This window comes from Engystomops pustulosus, chromosome 9 (assembly GCF_040894005.1).
Source record: "Engystomops pustulosus chromosome 9, aEngPut4.maternal, whole genome shotgun sequence".
NCBI classification, from domain to species: Eukaryota; Metazoa; Chordata; class Amphibia; order Anura; family Leptodactylidae; genus Engystomops; species Engystomops pustulosus.
In genome coordinates this window covers 4,322,599-4,336,075 of record NC_092419.1, presented here as the reverse complement: position 1 = coordinate 4,336,075, position 13,477 = coordinate 4,322,599, and the positions used below count along the sequence as shown (strand labels likewise).

The 13,477-nt window shown below is 47.1% G+C and overlaps 1 protein-coding gene across 1 annotated transcript in view; it reads right to left on the bottom strand.

Moving 5' to 3' along the window:
* Nucleotides 1–13,477, bottom strand: part of GABBR1 (gamma-aminobutyric acid type B receptor subunit 1) — an 81,474-nt gene that overhangs the window by 61,009 nt on the left and 6,988 nt on the right. Inside the window, exon 4 of the mRNA XM_072124803.1 lies at nucleotides 11,418–11,438. Within this exon, the coding sequence (XP_071980904.1) occupies nucleotides 11,418–11,438 (21 nt within the window). The remainder of the gene's footprint in view (nucleotides 1–11,417; nucleotides 11,439–13,477) is intronic.

The window sequence follows — 13,477 nt, the reverse complement described above, 5'->3', positions numbered from 1 at the left end:
ATAGTAGTTATATTCTTGTACATAGGGGGCAGTATTATAGTAGTTGTATTCTTGTACATAGGGGGCAGTATTATAGTAGTTGTATTCTTGTACATAGGGGGCAGTATTATAGTAGTTATATTCCTGTACATAGGGGGGAGTATTATAGTAGTTATATTCTTGTACATAGGGGGCGGTATTATAGTAGTTATATTCCTGTACATAGGGGGCAGTATTATAGTAGTTATATTCCTGTACATAGGGGGCAGTATTATAGTAGTTATATTCCTGTACATAGGGGGCAGTATTATAGTAGTTATATTCCTGTACATAGGGGGCAGTATTATAGTAGTTATATTCTTGTACATAGGGGGCAGAATTATAGTAGTTATATTCCTGTACATTTTGAACATCAATTCATTCTGTTCTCTAGTCTTAAGAAATTTAGCAGGTACCAAAAACTAATTTCAGCTATGACAGGAATTGCCTTTTAGGTCATTGAGAGGGGAACTCCAGGAGTGGAGACATTTCTCGTTGGCTTTGGCTTTTGGTCTACTCTTGTGCAGAGCTGCTCCGCTGAATTGTCGGCCGTTCCCCCTTGTGTCACACAGCAGCAGGGGTTAATTACTAATTAATTAGCTAAACATATCTTGTGCGGGTTGCTGAGGCTGCTTTACTGCAGAGAGGTGCAGACCACAGGCGGCCATGTTTAATAACCGGGAGGAGGAGTCTTGGTCCTGTAAAATGGCTTCTGGTTGGGAGCAGCCTGTATGTTGTCTCTGAGTGCTCCGGGCGCCGGACTCAAAACCAAAAAGCATTCACTGACCTAAAGCCACACCAGATCCTCCTGATATAACCTAAGCAGCCACGTAGTATAGCGGTGATATAGGAGGGGTCAGGGGTACATGTAGTATAGCAGTGATATAGGAGGGGTCAGGGGTACATGTAGTATAGCGGTGATATAGGAGGGGTCAGGGGTACATGTAGTATAGCGGTGATATAGGAGGGGTCAGGGGTACATGTAGTATAGCGGTGATATAGGAGGGGTCAGGGACTATGTAGTATAGTGGTGATATAGGAGGGGTCAGGTGTACATGTAGTATAGCGGTGATATAGGAGGGGTCAGGGGTACATGTAGTATAGCGGTGATATAGGAGGGGTCAGGGGTACATGTAGTATAGCGGTGATATAGGAGGGGTCAGGGACTATGTAGTATAGCGGTGATATAGGAGAGGTCAGGGGTACATGTAGCATAGCGGTGATATAGGAGGGGTCACGGGTACATGTAGTATAGTGGTGATATAGGAGGGGTCAGGGGTCCATGTAGTATAGCGGTGATATAGGAGGGGTCAGGGGTACATGTAGTATAGTGGTGATATAGGAGGGGTCAGGAGCCCATGTAGTATAGCGGTGATATAGGAGGGGTCAGGGGTACATGTAGTATAGCAGTGATATAGGAGGGGTCAGGGGTACATGTAGTATAGCAGTGATATAGGAGGGGTCAGGGGTACATGTAGTATAGCGGTGATATAGGAGGGGTCAGGGGCCCATGTAGTATAGTGGTGATATAGGAGGGGTCAGGGGTACATGTAGTATAGCGGTGATATAGGAGGGGTCAGGGGTACATGTAGTATAGTGGTGATATAGGAGGGGTCAGGAGCCCATGTAGTATAGCGGTGATATAGGAGGGGTCAGGGGACCATGTAGTATAGCGGTGATATAGGAGGGGTCAGGGGTACATGTAGTATAGCGGTGATATAGGAGGGGTCAGGGGTACATGTAGTATAGCGGTGATATAGGAGGGGTCAGGGTCCATGTAGTATAGCGGTGATATAGGAGGGGTCAGGGGTACATGTAGTATAGCGGTGATATAGGAGGGGTCAGGGGTACATGTAGTATAGCGGTGATATAGGAGGAGTCAGGGACTATGTAGTATAGCGGTGATATAGGAGGGGTCAGGAGCCCATGTAGTATAGCGGTGATATAGGAGGGGTCACGGGTACATGTAGTATAGTGGTGATATAGGAGGGGTCAGGGGTCCATGTAGTATAGCGGTGATATAGGAGGGGTCAGGGGTACATGTAGTATAGCGGTGATATAGGAGGGGTCAGGAGCCCATGTAGTATAGCGGTGATATAGGAGGGGTCAGGGGTACACGTAGTATAGCGGTGATATAGGAGGGGTCAGGGGTACATGTAGTATAGCGGTGATATAGGAGGGGTCAGGGGTACATGTAGTATAGCGGTGATATAGGAGGGGTCAGGGGTACATGTAGTATAGCGGTGATATAGGAGGGGTCAGGGGTACATGTAGTATAGCGGTGATATAGGAGGGGTCAGGGGTACACGTAGTATAGCGGTGATATAGGAGGGGTCAGGGGCACATGTAGTATAGCGGTGATATAGGAGGGGTCAGGGGACATGTAGTATAGCGGTGATATAGGAGGGGTCAGGGGTACATGTAGTATAGCAGTGATATAGGAGGGGTCAGGGGTACATGTAGTATAGCGGTGATATAGGAGGGGTCAGGGGCCCATGTAGTATAGTGGTGATATAGGAGGGGTCAGGAGCCCATGTAGTATAGCGGTGATATAGGAGGGGTCAGGGGACCATGTAGTATAGTGGTGATATAGGAGGGGTCAGGGGTACATGTAGTATAGCAGTGATATAGGAGGGGTCAGGGGTACATGTAGTATAGCAGTGATATAGGAGGGGTCAGGGGTACATGTAGTATAGCAGTGATATAGGAGGGGTCAGGGGTACATGTAGTATAGCGGTGATATAGGAGGGGTCAGGGGCCCATGTAGTATAGTGGTGATATAGGAGGGGTCAGGGGTACATGTAGTATAGCGGTGATATAGGAGGGGTCAGGGGTACATGTAGTATAGTGGTGATATAGGAGGGGTCAGGAGCCCATGTAGTATAGCGGTGATATAGGAGGGGTCAGGGGACCATGTAGTATAGTGGTGATATAGGAGGGGTCAGGGGTACATGTAGTATAGCGGTGATATAGGAGGGGTCAGGGGTACATGTAGTATAGCGGTGATATAGGAGGGGTCAGGGTCCATGTAGTATAGCGGTGATATAGGAGGGGTCAGGGGTACATGTAGTATAGCGGTGATATAGGAGGGGTCAGGGGTACATGTAGTATAGCGGTGATATAGGAGGAGTCAGGGACTATGTAGTATAGCGGTGATATAGGAGGGGTCAGGAGCCCATGTAGTATAGCGGTGATATAGGAGGGGTCACGGGTACATGTAGTATAGTGGTGATATAGGAGGGGTCAGGAGCCCATGTAGTATAGCGGTGATATAGGAGGGGTCAGGGGTACATGTAGTATAGCGGTGATATAGGAGGGGTCAGGGGTACATGTAGTATAGCAGTGATATAGGAGGGGTCAGGGGTACATGTAGTATAGCGGTGATATAGGAGGGGTCAGGGGCCCATGTAGTATAGTGGTGATATAGGAGGGGTCAGGAGCCCATGTAGTATAGCGGTGATATAGGAGGGGTCAGGGGACCATGTAGTATAGTGGTGATATAGGAGGGGTCAGGGGTACATGTAGTATAGCAGTGATATAGGAGGGGTCAGGGGACCATGTAGTATAGCAGTGATATAGGAGGGGTCAGGAGCCCATGTAGTATAGTGGTGATATAGGAGGGGTCAGGAGCCCATGTAGTATAGCGGTGATATAGGAGGGGTCAGGAGCCCATGTAGTATAGCGGTGATATAGGAGGGGTCAGGGGACCATGTAGTATAGTGGTGATATAGGAGGGGTCAGGGGTACATGTAGTATAGCAGTGATATAGGAGGGGTCAGGGGACCATGTAGTATAGCAGTGATATAGGAGGGGTCAGGGGGCCATGTAGTATAGCAGTGATATAGGAGGGGTCAGGGGTACATGTAGTATAGCAGTGATATAGGAGGGGTCAGGGGTACATGTAGTATAGTGGTGATATAGGAGGGGTCAGGGGTACATGTAGTATAGCAGTGATATAGGAGGGGTCAGGGGTACATGTAGTATAGCGGTGATATAGGAGGGGTCAGGGTCCATGTAGTATAGCGGTGATATAGGAGGGGTCAGGGGTACATGTAGTATAGTGGTGATATAGGAGGGGTCAGGGGTACATGTAGTATAGCGGTGATATAGGAGGAGTCAGGGACTATGTAGTATAGCGGTGATATAGGAGGGGTCAGGAGCCCATGTAGTATAGCGGTGATATAGGAGGGGTCAGGGTACATGTAGTATAGCGGTGATATAGGAGGGGTCAGGGGACATGTAGTATAGCGGTGATATAGGAGGGGTCAGGGGTCCATGTAGTATAGCGGTGATATAGGAGGGGTCACGGGTACATGTAGTATAGTGGTGATATAGGAGGGGTCAGGGGTCCATGTAGTATAGCGGTGATATAGGAGGGGTCAGGGGTCCATGTAGTATAGTGGTGATATAGGAGGGGTCAGGAGCCCATGTAGTATAGCGGTGATATAGGAGGGGTCAGGGGTACATGTAGTATAGCAGTGATATAGGAGGGGTCAGGGGTACATGTAGTATAGCAGTGATATAGGAGGGGTCAGGGGTACATGTAGTATAGCGGTGATATAGGAGGGGTCAGGGGTACATGTAGTATAGCGGTGATATAGGAGGGGTCAGGGGTACATGTAGTATAGCGGTGATATAGGAGGGGTCAGGGGTACATGTAGTATAGTGGTGATATAGGAGGGGTCAGGGGTACATGTAGTATAGCAGTGATATAGGAGGGGTCAGGGGTACATGTAGTATAGTGGTGATATAGGAGGGGTCAGAGGACCATGTAGTATAGCGGTGATATAGGAGGGGTCAGGGGTACATGTAGTATAGCGGTGATATAGGAGGGGTCAGGGGCCCATGTAGTATAGTGGTGATATAGTAGGGTCAGGGGTACATGTAGTATAGTGGTGATATAGTAGGGTCAGGGGTACATGTAGTATAGTGGTGATATAGGAGGGGTCAGGGGTACATGTAGTATAGTGGTGATATAGTAGGGTCAGGGGTACATGTAGTATAGCGGTGATATAGGAGGGGTCAGGGGCCCATGTAGTATAGTGGTGATATAGGAGGGGTCAGGGGTACATGTAGTATAGCAGTGATATAGGAGGGGTCAGGGGTACATGTAGTACAGCAGCCATAATCATAGATGTCTTCAGGAGGGGCCTAAGCGCCACAGTATTAAAGGGATATTCTTGTCTGGGCACACACATTCAGTTTCATTAATCTTCCATATATAAACATTTCTTCAATTGGATGTTATTAAAAAAAAATGTTTCTGTGTGAAGATAATTTCCCATAAAGGTCGCCATGTTGTCCCTTAGAAACCAGATAGCTTCTTCGGGTACGACCACCTCACACTCTGGCAGCAGTGGCCAGACTTGGGCTATAGAGTCCTGCCGGACCACCAGGATTCAGCGATCATTACCACAGGACGGCTGTGGGACCTGCAGTAACTCCCGGACATTCTGTATACAAAAACCTTTTGTTTCTTTGTGTACTCACTCCAGCAGAGGTGGTCGTATCCGAGGAAGCTATCTCGTTTCTAAGGGACAACATGACGACATTTATGGGAAATTATCTTCACACAGGAACATTTTTTTTAATAACATCTAATTGAAGCAGTGCTGCTTGGTATTTGGGGTGCAGATTTTCTAAGGGGGTCAGTAGCAGTGATCCTTGGTATTTAGGGTGCAGTTTTGATGAGGGGGTTGGTAGCAGTGATGTTAGGTATTTGGGGTGCAGTTTTGATAAGGGGGAGTCGGTAGCAGTGATGTTAGGTATTTGGGGTGCAGTTTTGATAAGGGGGTCAGTAGCAGTGATGCTTGGTATTTAGGGTGCAGTTTTGATAAGGGGGGTTCGGTAGCAGTGATGTTAGGTATTTGGGGTGCAGTTTTGATAAGGGGGTCAGTAGCAGTGATGCTTGGTATTTAGGGTGCAGTTTTGATAAGGGGGGTTCGGTAGCAGTGATGTTAGGTATTTGGGGTGCAAATATTTGGGGTATTTTGGGGTTGGTAGCAGTGATGCTTGGGGAGCAGTTTTGATGAGGGGGGGGGGTCGGTAGCAGTGAAACTTGGTATTTGGGGTGCAGTTTTGATGAGGGGGGGTCTGTAGGACTGATGCTTGATATTTGGGGTGCAGGTTTGATGAGGGGGGTCGGTAGCAGTGATGCTTGGGAGCAATTTTGATGAGGGGGGTCTGTAGCACTGATGCTTGATATTTGGGGTGCAGGTTTGATGATGAGGGGGGGGTCGGTAGCAGTGATGTTAGGTATTTGGGGTGCAGGTTTGATGAGGGGGGGGGGGGGGTCGGTAGCAGGGACTCTCTCTATAAGGACCCCGTACTCGTGCTGTCTGTGTGTTTCTGCAGTTCTATGATTCAGAGCTGAGATCTCGGACGTGTGATGAGCGTCAGGATTTCATTGGTTCTCCTCGCGTCATCTGATACTGCAGCAAAAAGCTTTAAACTCCCGGACTTACTGCATAATATCCAAGTGTAAGAACAAATGTAATGACATTACAGCGCAGGTTCTTAACCCCGTCTTCTCAGGGACTCGCTTCCCGTACTGCAGGTGAAGTCAGGCCAATACACACCAGGCCTTAAAGGGCAAGTCCATCGGAAAAAATATCCCACTGCACAGTCTGCCCCTGGGTTCCCTGCGCTGCAGTCTGACGTTTCTGTATGCAACAATCACTGAGTCCTAACACTAAGGGAAGCGAAACGTCTTATCTGAGCTAATCACATTATAAGGGAGTCTCCAGCAGTTTTAGCATCTACATTCCCCTTAGACCCTCATTAGGAGCAAAAAATTACACACTAATCAGACTCTGTTGCCCCATACCATAGGTCACAGCCTGTGCCTGAGGAGGACCCTCTGTCACACTGGTAGGTCACAGTATGGGCCTGATTAGGACCCTCTGTCACGCAGGAAGGTCATATTGTGGGCCCATCGGAGGACCCTCTGTCACACTGGTAGGTCACAGCCTGAGCCCACTGGAGGACCCTCTGTCACACTGGAAGGTCATAGTCTGGGGCCCACCCGAGGACCCTCTGTCACACTGGTAGGTCAGAGCCTGGGCCCACCGGAGGACCCTCTGTCACACTGGTAGGTCACAGCCTGAGCCCACTGGAGGACCCTCTGTCACACTGGAAGGTCATAGTCTGGGGCCCACCCGAGGACCCTCTGTCACACTGGTAGGTCAGAGCCTGGGCCCACCGGAGGACCCTCTGTCACACTGGTAGGTCAGAGCCTGGGCCCGCCGGAGGACCCTCTGTCACAATGGTAGAGGTCTGCATGACCCTATTTTTGTTGCTACACAGTGATCTAACCATACAGTATGCGAGCAGCAGAAAAAGTTTTGAATGTAGAATTATATAGAGGCCCCTGCACAAGTCATATCCTAGCGCACTGACATATTGTGGAGAATTTGCAGCGCGACAAGAAAAATGAATGGAATTGCAGTAATGAAATGCTCCATTGGGTCCGTTATAGAACGGATGTCAGCGGGGGAGGGGGAGCAGTAACGTCAATCTCCTCCGCGTCCACCGAGCTGCATTTCACTCCAGGAGCGGGACACCGGTGGGAATCAACCCGTCCAATTATATCATCGAGGAGCACAGCCCGCGTCTACATGTGTATACACGGCCCAGGAGCGCATACAGCAGGAAGACGGACTACCGGGGAGCGTCATGTGACGCATCATAAATCACATATATATAGATGCGGCGGATGGAGGACGCGGCGGAGCGCTACCTAATGAGCTCAGGGCATTGCAGACGAGTCAAGGAGACGAGGAACCCACTAATGGATATCATGTACAAACAATCTCTACCGGGGACATTCTTTTCATCCTATAGATACGTAATGTCCAAACAAACATTCAACAAGGTCAAACGTACACAGACCGGGGGGCTCAGAGAACCCCACGAAAACATGGGGGCGAGGCATTGGCTAATAAAAATTACTTGACCCCCTTAGGGCATTCGGGGGGATTTTCTTGCTCGTGAAACATACAGGCAGTTCCCGGGTTAAGTACAAGATAGGTTCCTTGGGTTTGTACTTAAGTTGAATTTGTATGTAAGTCGGAACTGTATATTGGATTTTTTCAATTTTTTCTGTAATGGGACCAAGGATTATGAATAAAGCTTCATTACAGACACCTTACAGCTGATCACTGCAGCCGGGGACTATAGTAACATCCAGAGAGGTCACCAGAGGTCACAGGGGGCAGAGGGGTCCGTCTGTAACTAGGGGTCCGCCTGTAAGTTGGGTGTCCTTAAGTAGGGGACCGCCTTGTATATGGGAATTTTGACCCAATGTTAAGTAGAGATCCCAGGGCCTGGACAGAGTTTTGGGTGCTCATTACACCCAGTGGGGAGCTCTTGTATACGGATATCAGAAATGTGGGAACATTTTAAAGGAATTGTCCAGGATATGATTCTTTCCCTCAGGGATAGCGTCCTCCTTCCAGTATTGGGCACCATTACGCAGTTTACTAATATCCATACCATAGAGCGCCCAATTAGTACCAAAAAGTGTTGTGCCCCAAAACTGCCGAAACAACTGCAACCGGAATATTCTGCAAAAATGTCAACCACTTAAAGGGGTTGTCTCGTGGAAGACACTGATTCCCTATCCACATGACAGGGGAGAAGTACCTGATCCTTTGGGGTCCACCACCTGGATCCTCAGGGATCAGGAGAATATGTGACTGTTGCGTTTACATGATTGGCGCTAGACTCCATTGGAGCAGCTCATACAACAATCTCACAACAGCCCGAAAGTGGAGCGCCGGCCATATGTAGGCATTCACAGGTCCCTGTAGTCAGACCCTGTCTTCCATCGGACAACCCCTTTAAGACCTTGTCTGTACATTTCTGCAGTATATGGCGGCGCGGCGTAGAACGCTGTTATTTAGGTAACATTTCTGACATATTCTGGAAGTTTTTGAGTACAACACTCTATGATCTTTATTATTAACTATAAAACAGCGCCCCCCACTGGGAGGGAGGACACTAAATTTGCGACGCCACCCAGCGTAGATAAGGTAATACCGAGCTAAAACATAAACAGCTCCTTACATAGGATCATTTTCCCTGAACGTTAAAGGGGATGTCTAGGTTTATATCTCTTCCTAGCAGACACACTGCCCCCTTTGCCTTCAGGCCGTGCCTGGTATTGCAGCTCTCACCGCCATTCACAGCCTCTTATATCTCGTCTCATTAAATAACGTCAATGTGGTTTTTTTTCCATGACGACCTCTTGTGGTTGCGTTTCGTCCGCCGTTTGATGTCCTTCTAATTGTAAAACACGATTGAATATTTATGAGTTTCCTCCACTGGTAAATTACATCCCCCGGTTCGCCGTATGGGGCCTGGATATTAATAATTTACACGTCAGTCATTCGTATTGACCTTGTGTAGATTTCTAGATATTAATAAAATCACTTCTAAAGAGGAGGTTTTATTCGGAGCCAAAAAAAAACCCAGTATCTCAATCATCTAGTAATAAAATCCCTTTAATTATCCAGTCAGTCACCTTTAAACCCTCTGCAGCCCCCTATATCCTGTATACAGGAGGTTCATTACTTTATCACTATTAGAAAGGGGAAAGACAGTGAATTTTTTTTTTAAATACATCTTATAAGTCAAGAGCTTTTGCAGCTGCTGCCTGACACTGAGCGCAGCAATGGACGACAGGACTGTCAGGACCTTCTGTTATACCGATAGACCCCAAAGTATAACCCTCCGAAAAGATGGGGGAACTGTAGCCCCAAAGGACAAGTGCTGGCCGTACATTTCATACACCCCCAGAGGTTTCAATGGCTGACAAGTATTACACCCTGCTGTGCCCCGAAATCACAGGAGGAACCGTAAAAGGGGTGAAACAAAATTAACAAGTTTTAAAGTATATATCTATAAAAATATACAGCAACCAATCACAACAAAGCTTACATGTCACATTCTACCATTGGAAAATAAAAGCTGCGCTGCAATTGGTTGTTAACGGCAGATCAGAAAAATCAATAGCAACCAATCACAACGCGGCTTTAATTTTGTATTCTAGTCCTGAAAAAGTGAAAACAGAAATGATTGGTTAACCTTGGGGGGGAAAAAAAACTAAAACTATTCACAAGTTTATAAAATGAACACACAGGGGGATTTATCAGAAGTGTCTGAGGTAAAACTGTCCTAGTTGCCCATGGAAACCACTCAGAGCTCAGCTTTCATTTTATAAACAGCTGGTGGAAAATGAAAGCTAAGCTCTGATTGGTTGCCATGGACAACATTGATAAACGAGGCCTAATGAGTTTTTTTGTTCTTTTTACTTGTTTTACTAGAATATTGCAAGTTTTGCTTGTTGTGCCTACTCAGTGGGTGGGGCTTATTATACAGGCAGTCCCCAGGTTATGTACAAGATAAGTCCTGCAGATTTGTTCTTAAGTTGAGTTTGTATGCAAGTTGGAACTGTATACTTTATTATTGTAACCCCAGTCAAAAATTTTTTGGTCTCTGTGACAATTGGATTTTAAAAATGTTGGGTTGTCATTAGAACCAGGAGTAACGATAAAGCTTCATTACAGACGCCTGTGATAACTGTTATAGCTGATTATTGTAGCCCAAGGCTAAAGTACAATAAATTACCAATATCCAGAGGCCCGTTTGTAACTAGGGGTCGTCTGTAAGTCAGGTGTTCTTAAGTAGGGGACCGTCTGTATTTGCATACAATGTATGTAGTGTTCAGCCCATTTTGTGGGTATTTGCAGGTCCTGCCAGGACCTTAATCTTATATTCATGAATACTATCATTAGGTCCTGGCAGGGAGATTGCTCATGGACAGTTAGAGATCATGTGACCAAAAAGACAGGAGGTTTCACTAAACAGGTCAAGAAAGTGGAGCAAAACTATTACTAGATGTATTGTGGTGACTTACCTAATATCCTGCCCCACCACACACAGACACATTACAAAAAACATGAGGTAAAGTGGCCAACCCCTTTAAGAATACCTCCCAACCTTAACATACTTAAAACGCCAGCAAAATGAGCCAAATTAGGTAAAGTGGGCAAAAACTTTAGAGGAGTCTCCCCATGATGCCGCACTTCTTATACAGAATCTACAGACAGAGGAGGAGCTGGTAAACCCCTTTAAGGACGTGCATCATGTGACCCGGCTACGGCTCAAACATCAAACTCAGCTCTGCTACACCTATCACCCTCCAGCAACGAGCTGCAGGTCATGTGACATCATGTCCTACAATATGGCGCCACTCAAGACTCTGCTCAGTCCAGGAATGACACGGAATGAAAAACAATGGGAAGCAAAATATCAGAAAAATGAACAAGGGAAACGCAACACGGAGGAGGAGGAGGCACAAGATGGAGGCACACACACGGAGGGACATGCAGACTTACGTGACGTGTCCGAGCGTCTGACTGCAGCGTGAGCCAAAGAGACAAGAGACAGCTGGTTAGAGAGATGAGAGCGTTAGTGACAGTCATGACCAGAGCTCAGGGGCCCCAAACACCAGGGTGCCACAGTGGATGCTAACAACCAATCAGATTATTGCACTTACTGCAGGGTTACATCGAGAGCTGGAAGCCGATTGGTTGCTCGCTCATATGTGTACCAAAGCATTGACATGTATGTACTGTAACAGGCCGGATACAGGACCCCCGTGTGAGTGTACATCCCCTTAAAGGGGGTCTATAAGTAGAGCTACAAACACTGACAATACAAAGGGCTTCCATTTCTGACATTTGTAACCGCAGCTGCAGAGAGACAGTGATTATTTACACTGGCCCCGTGCAGGATCGATTAGTCATGTCTGTTGTGTGTGGACAGGACAGGAGGACTCCTGGAGCAGACGTGACCAATCGATCAGGTCAGGATCACAGCTGCACACACAGCGGATTATTACATTTTGCTCTCCAGCTATTACACATCTCAGGGCATGCTGGGGGTTGTAGTCTTGCACAGTGTGTGGATGAGGCCCTGGCAGTGTATATATCAGGGTGACTTATCAGATAATGTAATAAGACGCGACACCAGCGGATGGAAATCACTTTTATTGCTGCAGCCGTAGATTACACTGGAAATACAAAGCGGATTAATGGTCACAGAGCGGGAAGAAAACTTATACAAGAGAGACCCCTAGTGGTCACTGCCGGAACTGCTAATACTTACCACAGCTGAGCATTTGTTACAGTTGTATCCGGGCTACAGAACCCAAACCTCCCTAATATCAGGATAATTTGTAATAATCAGTGCGGGTTCATAGCCTCCAACCTGCTTAAAGGGAATGTGTCACCCTGCTGTGCTCTGAACTCTCTACAGTCTGAGTCTAAGTTATGTATAGGTCCTGGATGTGTAATCAGACCTTTGTGTATGTTCTTAGTAGCAGCAGGATATATATGCTGTGAAGGAAACCGTGACATTTCAGACTCCTGAAGGGTACGCAATGTCACTTAGTTAACCTTTTATAGACACTCCCAGAACGCACGGGTGCTGAGAGGCGCAGGAAGTGATTTAAAGTCGTCCACACAACTTCCGGATACGGCCCAACAATAAATCACAGCCCGGAATGGCTATAAGATCCCTCTCACCAGCCTCAGTGAAACAGAACCTTATCAACCCAATTGAAGCTGCCACCAGTTCTCCTTTAATATAAGCCCAGCCTGTAACGGGATTATACAGGGTGAGGAACCAACCCGGTAGCATGTATATGAGCAAAACAGGGACGTTTGGGTTCAGTATCGAGATAAAAGAGCAATGCAGGTTAAATTTGATATTTAATTGCCTTAAGGGCAGACTAGACTAATATTACACACAATAGATATATACAGTAAACAGACTGCAAATACACAGGTAGCACTACAAGTCTCAGCAGTTTAGTAAGTTAGTTACCTTGTGTGTGGGCCTAATAGGGATGGATAGTCCACACTTTAGGATCCTCCCTGCGCTTGGTGATGGCAAATTGTTTCCCCCAGGTGAAAGACGATGCGGCCTTAGAGGTGCCTGATTATATCAGGTGCAGACACACCTCTGCCCACCCAACAGGAGGGATTATGGGTCCCTCCTACCTGGTACTACAACCAGAGCCCTGGAAAAGCCATAGCTCCTCAAGGGAAGTCCTAGGGTCGTGGTTCTGGTATCATTGGATCCGGGTAAATCTCTGGATCGCATTGATACCAAACCTGACCCATTTGCTATGGCCCTACCCAAGGGTGCTAGAGCCCCAGGAATTGGACCACTGTGATCTCCTGAAGATAACATATCCAAATATGTAGTTGCCTTTGGGCTGAGATGGACCAGAACTGTCCCTATTCAACCTATTGGTTTAAAAGTTGTTATGGCTCTTTGTCTCCCGTTTGAAAATTGGGGTGAAAATCAGCTGGAGCCTATAGAGACAGCGTGACTGGGGAAATTCTTAGAATTTGAGAAGGATAAGGCCCCCCTACCCCTGGTCACATTT